The 15,952-nt window shown below is 43.2% G+C and overlaps 1 protein-coding gene and 1 pseudogene across 5 annotated transcripts; both read left to right on the forward strand.

Annotated features, from left to right (window-relative positions):
- The first annotated feature begins 392 nt into the window (after positions 1-392).
- On the forward strand, positions 393-6,665 carry CTSL (cathepsin L). Of its 5 annotated transcripts, none has more exons than XM_025358816.1 (8): positions 393-1,365; positions 2,532-2,667; positions 2,972-3,094; positions 3,195-3,341; positions 3,526-3,750; positions 4,513-4,675; positions 5,338-5,455; positions 6,280-6,665. In XM_025358816.1, the coding sequence occupies exons 2-8, from the start codon at positions 2,542-2,544 to the stop codon at positions 6,377-6,379; spliced, it is 1,002 nt and encodes a 333-aa protein (XP_025214601.1). In that variant the 5' UTR covers positions 393-1,365; positions 2,532-2,541; the 3' UTR covers positions 6,380-6,665. The 5 variants fall into 5 exon arrangements, with proteins under 5 accessions (XP_025214601.1, XP_025214600.1, XP_025214599.1 ...); XM_025358815.1 differs by having other exon boundaries at positions 393-1,257; XM_025358814.1 differs by lacking the exon at positions 6,280-6,665 and having other exon boundaries at positions 5,338-5,819.
- On the forward strand, positions 6,423-11,063 carry LOC112607758 (annotated as a pseudogene).
- The last annotated feature ends 4,889 nt before the right edge of the window (positions 11,064-15,952 follow it).

The following is a 15,952-nucleotide window of genomic DNA, read 5'->3' on the forward strand; positions in this document are numbered from 1 at the left end:
TGAGATCCGGCCACTGCACTCCAGCCTGGGCGACAGAGCGAGACTCCGTCTCAAAAAAAAATAAAAATAAAAAAATAAATAAAATGACAAAAGTTTAGAATGTTTGTGGGTTTTGTTCGTTAAATGCTTAATTATATAAATTAATATATACATTAGATTAAGATACATATTTTTCCTCTATCTACATTTCTCCATTCTCTGTATCTTAAATCCTGACATTAAATGTCATTAAATTTCTTAAATCTCAAGAGAACGACTTGGTTACCAAGGAAGATATAATCCATAACCTAGAGAGTGGGCGAATAAAAGCATTCTAATGTTATCAACTGCTTTTCTCCTGTCAACCAAATGTTTCTGTAAATAACTCCTTTCTGTTGGTTTTGGGAAAGACGTGGGAGAAAGAAGAATCTCTGAATGGAGGAGTCTGGAAAGGATGCTTGACAAAACGCCCGCGCTCTCTGGAGACGCAGCCAGTCTTCTCCCTCCTAGGGTCTGGTCTTGACGATAGCATCTCGTGTTTTGGGGTCGCCTTTCCCTACCAGATTCTTCTAAAGCCCAGCTGCACCCACCCTTAAGTGGGAGATAAGGCTTCTGCCCGCGGGCTCTGCGTTCTTCCACCCGGCCCCACCTTTGCTGTGGACTAAACAGGAGCCACTGGACTAGAGTACACTGGCTCTCGGCTATGCGGACCAAAGATTCCAGGACTAAGGAAAAGCTAGGTTAGGCACAAAGTCCATACTGGGCTTGCTGTAAACGTCTTTTCAGTGGCCACCTGCCCAGTGCAGTAAGTCAGGTACTTAGTTGATTCGAGCGCTCCAGGGAGACGCCCGACCCTACTCTGCGCAGCCCCGGGGTACCGGCTCCGCTTCCCCCAAGTCCACTGAGGCAGGCGCGCCCCGCTCTGGGACAGTCAGTAAACAAGCCACGAACCGCGCCAGGGGTCAGAGTACCCAGAGGCCCCGCCCAGCTGCCGGCGCAGCCAATCGTAGCGCAGCCAGGACGTGGGGCGGTGCCGGCGGAGCCCAGACCCGAGGTTTTAGAGGCAGAGTCAGGCGAAGCTGGGCCAGAACCGCGACCTCCGCAACCTCAAGAGCGGTATCCGTGGAGTGCGCCTGCGCAGCTACGACCGCAGCAGGAAAGCGCTGCCGGCCAGGCCCAGCTGGGGCCGGACAGGGACTGGAAGAGAGGACGCGGTCGAGGAGTTGTGCACCAGCCCTGGCAACGAGAGCGTCTGCCCTGAGCTCTGCCGGCCTTAAGGTGGGGAAGCGGGGGAGGGCAATTAAGGACCCCGCGGAAGCGCGGAGACCACGCAGGCGGGGTCCCTGGTTGAGCGGGCAGGCTAGCCTCCGAGCCGGGTGGACACAGGTACCGCAGCCAGGCCGCGCCGCGCCGACTCAGGGCCTGGCCCGGTCAGACAGGGAAGCTCAGTCCCCGCACGCCAGACAGCGGTGCTCCTGCTGGCGTCACCGCAAACATCCTCTGACCGCTGCAGCCTGTGTGTGGCGCAGGCGTCACGTCCCCGGCCTTGCCACGCCTGGAGCCCTGGAAGCTGGCTGCGGGGCGCTGGCTTCCCGCGTGCGGCCATATGACCCCGTCCCTGATTTAGGGGAGCAATTTGGGGTGTCGGCAGCACAGGCCCAGGTGAGTGAAGGAGGGAGCAGTGTGTGCTGTCCTTCCCAGTTTTTCCTGGGAAAGCATTTCAGAAGGGTTTCATTTAAGGAGAGGTTGGGGCAGGCACGCTGGCTCACGCCTGTAATCCCAGCACTTTGGGAGGCTGAGGTGGGCGGATCACCTGAGGTCAGGAGTTCGAGACCAGCCTGGCCAACATGGTGAAACCCCGTCTCTACTAAAAATACAAAATTAGACAGGCGAGGTGGCACACGTCTGTAGTCCCAGCTAGTCAAGAGACTGAGGAAGAATGGCTTGAACCCGGGAGGCGGAGGTTGCCGTGAGCTCAGATCGCACCATTGCACTCCAGCCTGGGCAACACAGCAAGACTCCATCTCAAAAAAACAAAAACGGAGAGGTTGGAAAACATATGTCAGCTTCAGCTGTTTGTTAGTCAAGAAGATGTGTGAAGGCCTCCTAATTCTTGGGGATCTCTTTGTCACTACTTGGGAATCCCACCTTATCATTATTGAGGTTTTGCCTGGGCACAAAACCTGGGATTTTTGCCATTGGTACAAAACCTGGATCAACTCTTTCCTGGTTTCCTAGTTGTTGCCTTAAGCTTCTCACCCACAAGGTGCTTTCATACCTTTCTCATAACCTAAATTATCATCCCATAAACTGTTTAAACTCTTACAGCTCTGGACAGGCTGCTTTTCATTTTGGTGGGTCCATCCAGCACCTCCATGTGCCCTGTTTTTCTCCAGGCACATCCTTGGCCTCTTCCACAGTCCTTGGGTAAATGCTTGGAAGAATAATTTAAATACTTTTATTCTACGATGGTGGCCCTAATTTTTCAGGCGGCAGTAAGATTGCTTTTTAGGATCAGTCTAATCAGATCCTCATTTCTTTTCCCTTCCTAGGTTTTGAAACATGAATCCTACATTCATCCTCGCTGCCTTTTGCCTGGGAATTGCCTCAGCTACTCTAACATTTAATCACAGTTTAGAGGCACAGTGGACCAAGTGGAAGGCGATGCACAACAGATTATACGGCATGGTTAGTGGTATCTGAAACTTCCCCAGAAAAAATAGTCTTGGCTGTTGAGAAGTTTTAGACAGAGAGTAGCTTCTAGAGGCCAGCTTTCACCAATAGCCTAATGTAATAACCTAATGGCACCGATTATGAGCACAGTATGGGCATTCATCTCTTTTCTGTCTCAATTTGGGGAACAGCATCCTCAGAGGTGTCAAGCCTTCCCTGGCCATGGTTTCTCTTCTGTCTCTGTCTGCAGAATCACTTGGTGAGCATGAGTTGGGTTTTAGGTAGAAATAAAGAGCATCAGTTACATGTTTGCCTCTAGAATGAAGAAGGATGGAGGAGAGCAGTGTGGGAGAAGAACATGAAGATGATTGAACTGCACAATCAGGAATACAGCCAAGGGAAACACAGCTTCACAATGGCCATGAACACCTTTGGAGACATGGTGAGTGTGCTGTGGACCGCCGAGCTCTGTGCTTCCTCCCCTCAGTTCTTTACTAAAGTAATCTCTTGCTTTTCAACATTTTATTTCCTTTTCCTTGAAGACCAGTGAAGAATTCAGGCAGGTGATGAATGGCTTTCAAAACCGTAAACCCAGGAAGGGGAAAGTGTTCCAGGAACCTCTGTTTTATGAGGCCCCCAGATCTGTGGATTGGAGAGAGAAAGGCTACGTGACTCCTGTGAAGAATCAGGTGAGACAGTGTCAGGGCCAGACCTCCCATCTTCCCAGAAAAGCCAAGAAGTGATTGACATCTTTGTTTTGGTAGACTTTAAAGCGATGTGCGGTTCACTTTTTAACAGTATTCAGATGTGTGAGCTGTTGTCAAAGTCTTACTATTTTTTTGTGAATGACAGCTTTTTTTATTCCCTCTTTAGGGTCAGTGTGGTTCTTGTTGGGCTTTTAGCGCTACTGGTGCTCTTGAAGGACAGATGTTCCGGAAAACTGGGAAGCTTGTCTCACTGAGTGAGCAGAATCTGGTAGACTGCTCTGGGCCCCAAGGCAATGAGGGCTGCAATGGTGGCCTAATGGATTATGCCTTCCAGTATGTTGCCGACAATGGAGGCCTGGACTCTGAGGAATCCTATCCATATGAGGCAACAGTAAGTGGAGCTCCTTGTCGTCATTCCAGCGCAGCTTTTGGGAGGTGGAACACTTTCAGAGATAACAGATACCTTTTTTGGAATTCATGTATTAGGGCTGGGTGGGGTGGCTCACGCCTGTAATCCCAGCACTTTAGGAGGCTGAGCCGGGTAGATGGCTTGAGCTCAGGAGTTTGAGACCAGCCTGGGCAACAAGGTAAAACCCTGACTCTACCAAAACTACAAAGAAAATTAGCTGGCTGTGGTGGTGTGCATCTGTGGTCCCAGCTAGGCTGAGGTAGGACGATTGCTTGAGTGTAGGAGGTGGTTGTGCAAATGCACTCTCCAGTCTGAGTGACAGTGTGACCCTGTCTTGAAAAAAGAAAAAAGTTCACATATTAGATGGCAGAATCTATAGCTGCAAATTGTCAGTACTGTCATTGTAAATTATTAGCCTTTGCACAATCCTGTGATTAGATGGTTAACATATAGCTGTTCTTGCTTCTGTGTAACATGAAGAATATACAAGCCATTCTACATATACACATTTCTCTATTGTGAAAAATGTCTTATGGAAGTAAACCCAGGGGTCTCATTGAAGAGACTGGAGCCAATTTTCAGTTTCAAATTAACTAATAGCATTTCACTTCCTGGGATGATTTATAACAGTGGTGACTTGGAAATCCTAAGCCGCACACTGCTGAGTGTTGTAGTTCTAACTCATGTTCTCCAGGAGGAGGACAGCAGTCATCAAGTCTTTTTTTTTCCCTTTACCTTTAAAAGGAAGAATCCTGTAAGTACAATCCCGAGTATTCTGTTGCTAATGACACCGGCTTTGTGGACATCCCTAAGCAGGAGAAGGCCCTGATGAAGGCAGTTGCAACTGTGGGGCCCATTTCTGTTGCTATTGATGCAGGTCATGAGTCCTTCATGTTCTATAAAGAAGGTAAGCATTTTTTTCTTTGTAGAAATTGATGCAGAAAAAGAGTATCATGACATACGAGAATGATAGACTCTGGTTTGTAAAGTTCATTGTAGATATTTAGGTGCTTAGCATCATAGTTGTTTATTCTGTACATGCAATATTTATGCCTGATGTTTCCATTTGACCTTATGTTGAGCATCTGTCCATGAATATAAGTACTTCATAACTTTTTATAAATAGCTGTATCATTTACTGTGTAGTTTAGTATACTTAAATATTCTGTAATTGTTGAATTTTTATAATTTTTCTGAAGATTTTTACTTCTGTTATTAAATCTGAAAAGAGCCTTTTGATTCAGGGATTTCAGTGTTCTGTGCTAGTTTTTTAGATTGATATCCTAGAGTAGAATTGCAAGCTTACAAAGAGTGGTCTGTTTTTCCTCTAGGAGAGTTTTTTTTTTTTTTTTAATGAAGGGTTTATGCTGATTTCTATTTCTGCTAATTGTAAATGAGAGCTTAAATCCCTAGCCTTGCTAACAATAGATCTTACTGTTGTTAAGTACTCTCTGGAATGTGTGTCACTTCACTGAATTCAGAGATGCCTCATTCCCTGTGGGTGACAGGTGGGTGACTGTCGTGTGTCTTCTGGAACTTCTCACCCCCGCCTTCGTTTTGCTCTCCCAGGCATTTATTTTGAGCCAGACTGTAGCAGTGAAGACATGGATCATGGTGTGCTGGTGGTTGGCTATGGATTTGAAAGCACAGAATCAGACAACAGTAAATATTGGCTGGTGAAGAACAGGTATAAATTGCCAGAAATAGTTATATTTGCAATTCAAAAGAGAATACTTATTTGCAAACAGTGTTTGGATACAGTTCCACACGCCCTTAGGCATACTTCTGAAATCCCCGGAAGTCTAAGTTGAACATGTAATATTAATGTTTGATTATAAAAGTAAGATACTGTCACAAACATCTTGGGAGTATTAATATAGTATTTGTTCCATTGTATAAATGTGTGTCTAAATCTGAACATTTTTTAAATTCTGAGGCATATCTGGCTGCAAAGACATCCTATTATTTTCCTGCCTCTGATCTGCAGTTCTGTGAAAGGTCACAGTTTTGAGGCTGGGATGGAACTTATGTCCAGGTTCAGACTCAAGAATTTTTTTTTTTTTTTTTGAGACGGAGTCTCGCTTTGTCCCCCAGGCTGGAGTGCAGTGGCCGGCCGGATCTCAGCTCACTGCAAGCTCTGCCTCCCAGGTTCATGCCATTCTCCTGCCTCAGCCTCCCGAGTCGCTGGGGCTATAGGCGCCACCACCTCACCCGGCTAGTTTTTTGTATTTTTTAGTAGAGACAGGGTTTCACTGTGTTAGCCAGGATAGTCTCGATCTCCTGACCCAGTGATCCGCCCGTCTCGGCCTCCCAAAGTGCTGGGATTACAGGCTTGAGCCACCGCGCCCAGCCCAGACTCAAGAATTTTTAAGGATAAACAGGAATATTGCCTCTCCTGATTCTTTCTGTTAAGTCTGTGGCCTCTGGCACAGTGTTTAAGTTGGGTGTTCCTGTTAGCAACCCTTTGGGCTTTATTCTTTCTCTGAAATGGAAAACCTGCTCTTTTTTCAGCTGGGGTGAAGAATGGGGCATGGGTGGCTACATAAAGATGGCCAAGGACCGGAGAAACCATTGTGGAATTGCCTCTGCAGCCAGCTACCCCACTGTGTGAGCTGGTGGACAGTGATGAGGAGGGACTTGACTGGGGATGGCGCATGCATGGGAGGAATTCATCTTCAGTCTACCAGCCCCTGCTGTGTCGGATACACACTCGAATCATTGAAGATCCAAGTGTGATTTGAATTCTGTGATATTTTCACACTGGTAAATGTTACCTCTATTTTAATTACTGCTATAAATAGGTTTATATTATTGATTCACTTACTGACTTTGCATTTTTGTTTTTAAAAGGATGTATAAATTTTTACCTGTTTAAATAAATTTTAATTTCAAATGTAGTGGTGGGGCTTCTATTTTTGATGCACTGAATTTTTGTGTAATAAAGAACATAATTGGGCTCTAAGCCGTACCTGCTGTGCCAGTGGCTCACTACGAGGAAGAGTAGGTGGCCTTTTGGGTCTTCTACTTACAAACGTGCAGATCTCATGTCAGCCGCCCAGTGGCTGTGTCTGACCCAATCCTTGATTGCAGCAAAACTTGAAAATGATCTATGAGGACAAAGGAAAATTGTTTGAATAAAGATAAAAATTCACTTTTTAGAAAAGTGAACGTACATATATATAATTTTAATACTAGAAAAGGACCTTAGTGATCGTGTATATTTCACCCAAGGTGGTTGCGTCTCAGTCAAGTTACAGGGCAAAGGTCTCAGCCTGTTTCTGGAGCATCTTCCCCCACTGCTGGTGAAGGCCCTGTGGACACTTTGCAGTCGAGGTGGGTTAGGAATTAGTGCATTGGCAAGGCTGTTTGTGTTTGGGTCCTCAAGGGATGAGGAATAAACTTCAGGGTTTGAGGCTGGGGTTCAGAAATGGTACTCTGGCCTCAGAAAGTAAAAGACAGGTGAGAGGCTAGAAAGGATCATCTGTTGCCCCATTTAGAGTAAGCTACCTGAAAATACCTGATCTACTTTTTTCAAAAAAAAATAGAAAACCTTCCCACATTGTACTAGCTAAACAACCCATACTTCCATCACCTGTGTGTTTTCGGAAGTCTCTTGTTCCAACTGGAGGAAATATAAAGAACAAATGAGAATGTCTAATGAATAGACTCCATATCACAGAGGAAGGTAACCAGGTGCACAACGGAGTCTCAGCTCACAAAGCCTCTGGAAGGCTCTGTCCAAGTCCATCTCAATTGGACCACGTGCCATGCTGGACTCCCATGTGCCCTTCCTGAGTAGTTGCTAAAATTTCAAACTTTTTCACCTACAATGACAAATGTGGCATCTATGAAATTCTTTGGGTATTGTAATAAAAGTCACCAGGCGTAGCAAGAAGATTTGGGGAGGTTCCCAGGCTAAATCCCTCGTGCAGGTTGGGGCTAATATTTGATACAACTAGAATTTATATACAACACCCACTGCGTGCTGGTCATCACCACCGTGGAAGAGACAGACCCTGACCTCAAGGAGCTGAACTGTTAGGGAGAGTGAGGTGATAAGGGAGGGCTTCCAAAAAGAAGTTAAAGCAGATGGCTAGAGCAGCTAGTCAATAAGGAAAGATGAAGAGGTGAGCATCTTAGCAGAGACTAGCACCTCAGCAACCCTGAGAAAAGACCCTGTAGTTAACAGTTAACCCAGTAAAAGTCACTGGGTCCAGGTGTTGGGAGATAAAGCTGGTCAAGAGGTAGATTTTCAGGTAAAGGAGCCACTGGAAATGCAGTGAACAGACTGTTTTGGTTTTTTGTTACTATAAAACACTGGCAGGAGAATAGCTTGAACTCAGGAGGTGGAGGTTGCAGTGAGCCGAGACAGTGCCACTGCATTCCAGCCTGGGCAACAAGAGTGAAACTCCATCTCAAAAAAAAAAAAAAAAGAAAGAAAATATAAAAAGAGCTCTCAAAATTCAGCCATAAGAAGAACAACCCAATTATATACTGGACAATTGACTTAAACAGACACTTTACCAAATCTATGGGTGGCATAGATTTGCATACTCCATGTCATATTTCATCATGGAAATGCCAATGAAAACAATGAGATATCACTACACACATACCATGATGGCCAAGATCCAAAACACCAACAACGCCAAATATTGGTGAGGATATGGAGGAAAGAAAGTCTCATTTATCGCTGGTGGGAATGCAAAATGGTACAATCTTTTTTGGAAGACAGTTTGGCAGTTTTTAAAAACATAAATCTTAACATATTCTTACCACACAATCCAGCAATGCCACTCATTAGTATTTACCCAGATGAATTGAAAACTGTGTCCACACAAAAACCTGTATCATGGTGAGTGGTGACTATCTGGGCCATTGCACAGGTGGTAAAAGAATTTACCAAGGCAATTGTAGGTAAAGAAAGGCAGATTTATTAAAGAAAGTAGGAAAATATGTTGCAAGGGCGCAACAGGCAGGTCAGCAAGAGAGGAGCTGACTGCCAGGAGAAAAAAGCTTACTGCGGATTTTATGGAATGGTGTTTGTGCTGGGTGCTGAAGTGGGCTTTGTGCAGTACTGATAATGCCAAAATTGCAGTGAGCTTATTTGCATTTTTCTATCAGCCAAGGGTCTGGTGATAGCTGGATGCAGGAAGATTGTAAGTTATTTGTGCAGGAGAACTGTGTGTCCTGGACCATGAAGAAAGGCAAACTCATTGCTTATCTGCTTTCTTTTTTTGCTTTCCCTCCATCCTGCCAGCCTGACTACCCCTCCCCAATTAGGACTCCACAATCTGCACACTAACATTTATAACAGCTGTATTCATAATTGCCCAAACTTGGAAGTAATCAAGAAGTCCTTCAGTAGGTGAATGAATAAATAAATGTAGTAAAGCCAGCCAATGAAGTATTATTCAGCACTAAAAAGAAATGAGTTCTCAAGTCATGAAAAGATATGAAGGGAGCTTAAATGTGTATTACTAATGAAAGAATCCAGGCTACATACTGTATTCCAACTATATATCTTTCTGGAATAGGCAAAACTATGGAAACAGCGAAATCATCAGTCGTTGCGAGAGATCAGGAAGTAGGAAGGGGTGAATAGGGAGCACACAGGATTTTTAGGTCAGTGAAACTATTCTGTGTGATACTATACCGGTGAATACGTGTCCTCGCACATTTGTCAAAACCCATAGAACGCACACCACCAAGAGTGAATCCTAGTGTTTATTATGAACTTTGGATGATAATGGCGAGTCACTGTAGGTTCTTGGACTGTAGGATATGGACTACTCTGGTGCATATGTTGATAGTGGTGGGGGAGGGGAGGCTGTAGGGGTTTGGAGAAGAGGCACATGGAACTTCCTGTTCTTTCCACCCAATTTTGATAAGAACCAAACTTAGCTGTTAAAAATTATGGTTATTAATTCTAAAAAGAAACAAAGAATATCTAATTTTTTACAAATTGCTCTAATTTCATAGAATTGTGCATTAAAAATACGAGATATTACAAAAAAGAAATTATAGTGCTCTAGACAGGAAAGGGGCATGAGAGAACTTTCTGGAATAATAGTAATGTATATCTTGATAGGGATTTGGGTCATACTGGTATATGCAATTGTCAAAACTCAAAGAACATACACCTCAGATTTGTGCATTTCAATCAATGTAAATTGTATAGTAAAACTAGGATTTTAAAACAACTATTAAACCCTTGTTAATAATATGCATGCTAAAGTATTTAGGAGGAAGCACTACCTGCAAATTTCTTGAAAGCACGTGAAAAAGAACATGAACTAATGGACAGACAGAGGCAAAAATAGATATATAGATGTGAATTAAAACAAATATTAAAGTGTTAATGACAAAATCTTAGAGATAGATATATGGTATTCACTGTAAAAATTATTTCAACTTTGTTGTATGTTTGAAAATTTACATAATATAATGTTAAAGGAAAATTGCAGCAGAGATAATATTCTAAATAGCTAAAAAAAATTTTGACTTTCAGAAGACCAGACTCCTTGAGAGAGAAAAAATTATTTTTGTGTTGTTGTTCGTTTGCTTGTTTTTCAATTCTGGCAGCAGCAGAGGAACTCTGACTCCTGGGGTGCAGAAAAATTCTCCGTGGAAGCCCCGTGAAGGAGGTGGGGGACCGCGGCAAAGGCGAGGAAGAGGACGAGGATGAGGACGTCTAGGATAACTGGGATGATGGTGATGACAGGAAAAAGAAAAAAGAGGAAGCAGAAGTAAACATTTTAGGAAAGAAAAAACTAGCAGAGAAGATAAAAGAGAAAGAACGGCAACAGAAGAAAGGGCAGGAAGAAATTATAAAGGGGTTAGAAGAACCTGAAGAACTCTAGGTGCTAACACCAGAGGAACAATTAGCAGATAAACCGCAGCTGGAGAAATCACAGGACGAGTCAGACATGGAATTAGCAAAGGCAACTTTTGGTGTAAAGACTACTGTATATGGAACGAATGCTATAAACCCATCTTCAAGGGATGACCTTACAGAGTTTGGAAAGTTACTAAAAGATAAAATTACACAAAATAAAAAGTCACTATATTATGCCAAATTTTTGGAAGTCTTAGTTGGAGATACTGATGACTTGAAAAAGGTTCCCGATACATTGTGCTTTGAAGTGAAAAACAGAAGCAAGCAAAGCCAAGCCAAAAAGAAGAACAAAGGTGTGGTTCCTGCAGGGAGATTAAAAGCCACCATGATAAATGAACTGCTAGATTGTGGTGGTGACGATGCAGGGTACGCACAAGACTATGAAAATGTCATGTGACATTGCATCTTTTCCTGGTGTCGTCTTTCTGTTGCCCACAACCCCTTCAACGCACAGCACAACTTCCTTTCCTTTCCTTTCTGCCAAATGCTACAATCGGAAGTGCAGTCTCTTTCGTCCTGGTTATTTAACCCCTTGACACTTAGGTGTTAACGTGCAAATGAGGGAGCTTGGGTCTTGCTGCCAAGGGGTTAAAATCAGGAACCTCAATTGCTACTAAATCATAGTCCAAAACAAAACAAACCTAATAATGTTGTCATTTTTGGTTTCAGATTTCCTAGCGGCAGTCACTAAAAATTGGAAACAGGAGGCTGCAACATGACAAAATAAATTGTGTAGTACTTAACAGCACTATTCAGTGATACAGCCTTAACCACACCTCCTTGATCTACTTCCTAACTTGTCAAGAGAAGCAGTTTGCAGCAAGGGCATGTGGCATGCACCTAGTATTAAAATTGCTTTGTCTTAAAATTGAATGTGAGGCTATTAAAAATACATTGTAAGAAGACTGCTTATGCCAGAGTGAAGATACTGTGGCTGAAAAGCACTAGTTTGATTAAAATTAAATGACCAAAGCCTTCCAACTTTGAATCCGAAGAGCGTAAGCCTCTCCATTATAGCACCACATGTTGTGGATTCTCTTGAGTACAAAGACTGAAACCACTTTTGCAAAATTATGACTGAGACAGCGAAAGAGATCTAACTTTTTTTTTTTTTTTTTTGAGACGGAGTCTCGCTCTGTCGCCCAGGCTGGAGTGCAGTGGCCGGATCTCAGCTCACTGCAAGCTCCGCCTCCCGGGTTCACGCCATTCTCCTGCCTCAGCCTCCAGAGTAGCTGGGACTACAGGCGCCCGCCACCTCGCCCGGCTAGTTTTTTGTATTTTTTAGTAGAGACGGGGTTTCACCGGGTTAGCCAGGATGGTCTCGATCTCCTGACCTTGTGATCCGCCCATCTCGGCCTCCCAAAGTGCTGGGATTACAGGCTTGAGCCACCGCGCCCGGCAAGAGATCTAACTTAATTGATTCCATCTTGCTTCTAACCTCCAAGCTGTCCTTGTTCATTCTCGGGTGTAGGCCGAAGTTAACTTTGGGAGAAACTTAGTTTATAGTTTAAAACAAAGACGATAACAGCCCTATCCCAAAGTAGACCTCCTCCTTGCCTGGGGACTACTGCCTTTGCAGGACTGACATTAGTCACAAGATTAGAAATTACCGTTTAGGAGTCATGCAGCTGGAGGCTACAAGATTCTGACACTCCCTAACCTGTTCCTAAGATCAGTGCGTGAGATATTTTGCAGGCCCTGCACTTAATGGATCAGTTGGCTCCACCCAGATTGATAAACTATCTCATATGACCTTGTGACCCCCACCCAGGAACTGACTCAGCACAAGAAGACAGCTTCGACTCCCTGTGATTTCTTCTCTGACCAATTAGCAGTCCTGGCTCGTTGGCCTCCCCGCACCCACCAAGTTGTGGTTAAAAACTATGCTCCCCTGTCAGGCGTGGTGGCTCACGCCTGTAATCCCAGCACTTTGGAAGGCCGAGGTGGGTGGATCACGAGGTCAGGAGATCAAGACTATCCCTGGCTAACATGGTGAAACCCCGTCTCTACTAAAAATACAGAAAAAAAAAAAATTAGCTAGGTGTGGTGGCGGGCACCTGTAGTCCCAGCTACTCGGGAGGCTGAGGCAGGAGAATGGTGTGAACCCAGGAGGCAGAGCTTGCAGTGAGCCAAGATCGTGCCGCTGCACTCCAGCCTGGGCGGCAGAACGAGACTCCGTCTCAGGAAAAAAAAAAAAAAAAAAAAGCTCCTCAAATGCTCTTCGGGGAGACTAATTTGAGTGATAATACAGCTCTGGTCTCCCACACAGCCGGCTCTGTGTGATTTACTCTTTCTCTATTGCCGTTCCCCTGTCTTGAGAAATTGGCTCTGTCTAGGCAGTGGGCAAGGTGAACCCCTTGGGCGTATTTCTACTGAAGTGCTTCAACTGGGAACTGCAGGACTCTACCTGTTTTTGTTTGCCTGATTTAAGTGTCTGAGAACCATATCTTAGTTCTCCTGGGCTGCAACAAATCAATTTTACTAGGGTTTTGGCATTTCCTTTCTTTTCCTTTATAAAATACACTCAGCAAACTGCACCAGTTAACTACAGTTTGATAAATTGTTAACAATTATGACATTTGCAATGTTTATAAAGCAACCATTTTAAATAAATAAATAACAAAGAGCATTAAAGAAGTTTATTCTGTGAATAAAAGACAGCAGTTTCTGCCCCAGCCTGGAGAAGGGTCAGAACATGAGAAGGATTTGAAAGGAGAGCAGAGAAGTCACACTTGGGTGTGAGTCCCTGAGCCACAGAGGTAGGGGAAGGGAGACAGAGGAAGTGTCAGGAATGTGTATTTTTGCACATAAGAGTCTATGGCTGTAAAACTGCTCATTATTATATGTTCATATAAACATACTACATGTTATTATATATTAAGTTTATCCCAAATGTTTCTGACAATGTATTAGGTTGGTGTAAATGTAATTGCGATTTTTGTCGTTACTTTTAAGTGGCAAAACCGTAATTATGTTTGCACCAACCTAATACACATTAAAGACAATTTTCAAACTCGTAAGTTCTAGAACCCTTGTGAGAACAGTTTCCCTAATATAACTGATAAAGCTACTTATTAGATGGGAAAACAGTGTTCTTTTTTTGTTTGTTTGTTTGTTTTTGAAACAGGGTTTCTGGTTCTGTCACCCAGGCTGGAGTGCAGTAGCGTGATGGTGACTCAATGCAACCTCCACTTCCCAGGATCCCAAAGTTCTAGGATTACAAGCATGAGCCACTGTGCCTGGCCATGGTGTTCTTGTGATCATTGGAATCTGTAGTGTAATCCTACCATAATAATTTGGTAATGGGAGTTTAAAGTCCCAGTTACACTTAGAAAAGAAAGTTTTAATAACAGGAATAAATTAAGGGGATAAATTTTTCTGAAATTTTGTTGAAACGTTTTGGAGAAAATCTTACAACATGAAGGCTAAAAAGATTACCTGAACACAAGAAGGCTAAGGCACAGTTAAATAAATTAGCGTTCGTCACTGTCAATTTGCACTTGCTTTCTAGTGGCAAATAATTGGGGTGTGTCCTTGACTGGATCTGTCAATTATTTTTATCAGTCATTTGAATGACTATGGTGGTGACGCTGACAGGAAGCTTGAAGGTACTTAAAATTTTTTTTACTTTGTAATTGTTGTGGGTACATAATAGGTGTATATATTTATGGGCTATGTGAGATACTTTGATACAGGCACGCAACGTGTAATAATCACATCCGAGTAAATGGGGTATCCATCTCCTCAAGCATTTATCCTTTCGTTGTGTTACAAAAAATCCAATTATACTCTTTTAGTTATTTTTACATGTACAAGTAAATTATTATTGACTACAGTTACCTTGTTGTGCTATCAAATACTAGGTTTGTTTCATTCTTTCTCTTTTTGGACCCATTAACCATCCCCACTTCCCCCCACACCCCCACTCCCCTTCCTAGCCTCTGGTAACCATCCTTCTACCTCTGTCTCCATGAGGTCAATTGTTTTAATGTTTAGCTCCACAAATAAGTGAGAACATGTGAAGTTTGTACTTCTGTGCTTGACTTATTTCACTTGAAATAATGATCTCCAGTTCCATCCATGTTGTTGCCAATGACAGATTTCATTCTTTTTTATTGCTGAAATAGTACTGCATTGTGTATATGTATATGTACATTTTCTTTATCCATTCATCTGTTGATGGACACTTAGGTTGCGCCCAAATCTTGGCTATCCTGCAACAAACGTGGGAGTGCAGCTATCTCTTTGATATGCTGATTTCCTTTCTTTTGGGTATATACCTAGCAATGGGATTGCTGGATCGTATGGTAGCTTTATTTTTAGTTTTTTGAGGAATCTCCAAACTGTTCTCCACAGTGGTTATACTTATTTACATCCCCACCAACAGTGTACAAATGTTCCCTTTTCTCCACATCCTCTCTAGCATTTGTTTTTGCTTGTCTTTTGGATATAAGTCATTTTAACCGGGGTGAGATGATACCTCCTTGTAGTTTTGATTTGCATTTTTCTGATGATTGGTGATGTTGAGCACCTTTTCATATGCCTGTTTGCCTTTCGTATATCTTCTTCTTCCTTTTTTTTTTTTTTTTTCTGAGTTGGAGTTTCATTCTGTTGCCAGTTGCCCAGGCTGGAATGCAGTGAAGTGATCTCGGCTCACTGCCACCTCCACCTCCCGGCTTCCAGCAATTCTCCTGTCTTAGCCTCCCAGGTAGCTGGGATTACAGGTGTGCACCACCACACCTGGCTAATTTTTGTATTTTTAGTAGAGATGAGATTTCAAAATGTTGACCAGGCTGGTCTTGAACTCCTGGCCTCAAGTGATCTGCTCACCTCGGCCTCCCAAAGTGCTGGGATTACGGGCGTGAGCTACCGCACCCAGCCTGCCATTTGTATGTCTTCTTTTGAGAAATGTCTATTCAAGATCTTTTACCAATTTTAAAAATCGGATTATTAGACTTTTTTCCTATAGAATTGTTGGAGCTCCTTATATATTCTGGTTATTAATCCCTTATCAGATGGGTAGTTTGCAAATGTTTTCTCCTATTCTATGGGTTGCCTCTTCACTTTATTGACTGTATTCTTTGCTATGCAGAAGCTTTTTAACTTAATGTCATCCTATTTGTCTATTTTTGCCTCGGTTGCCTGTTCTTGTGGGGTACTGCTCAAGAAATCTTTGTCCAGACCAATGTCCTGGTGAGTTTCCCCAGTGTTTTTGTGTAGTAGTCTCATAGTTCCAGGTTTCGAATTTTAGCCATTTTGATTTTATTTTTGTATATAGTGAGAGAT

The sequence above is a fragment of the Theropithecus gelada genome, chromosome 15 (assembly GCF_003255815.1).
Source record: "Theropithecus gelada isolate Dixy chromosome 15, Tgel_1.0, whole genome shotgun sequence".
Classification (NCBI taxonomy): Eukaryota; Metazoa; Chordata; class Mammalia; order Primates; family Cercopithecidae; genus Theropithecus; species Theropithecus gelada.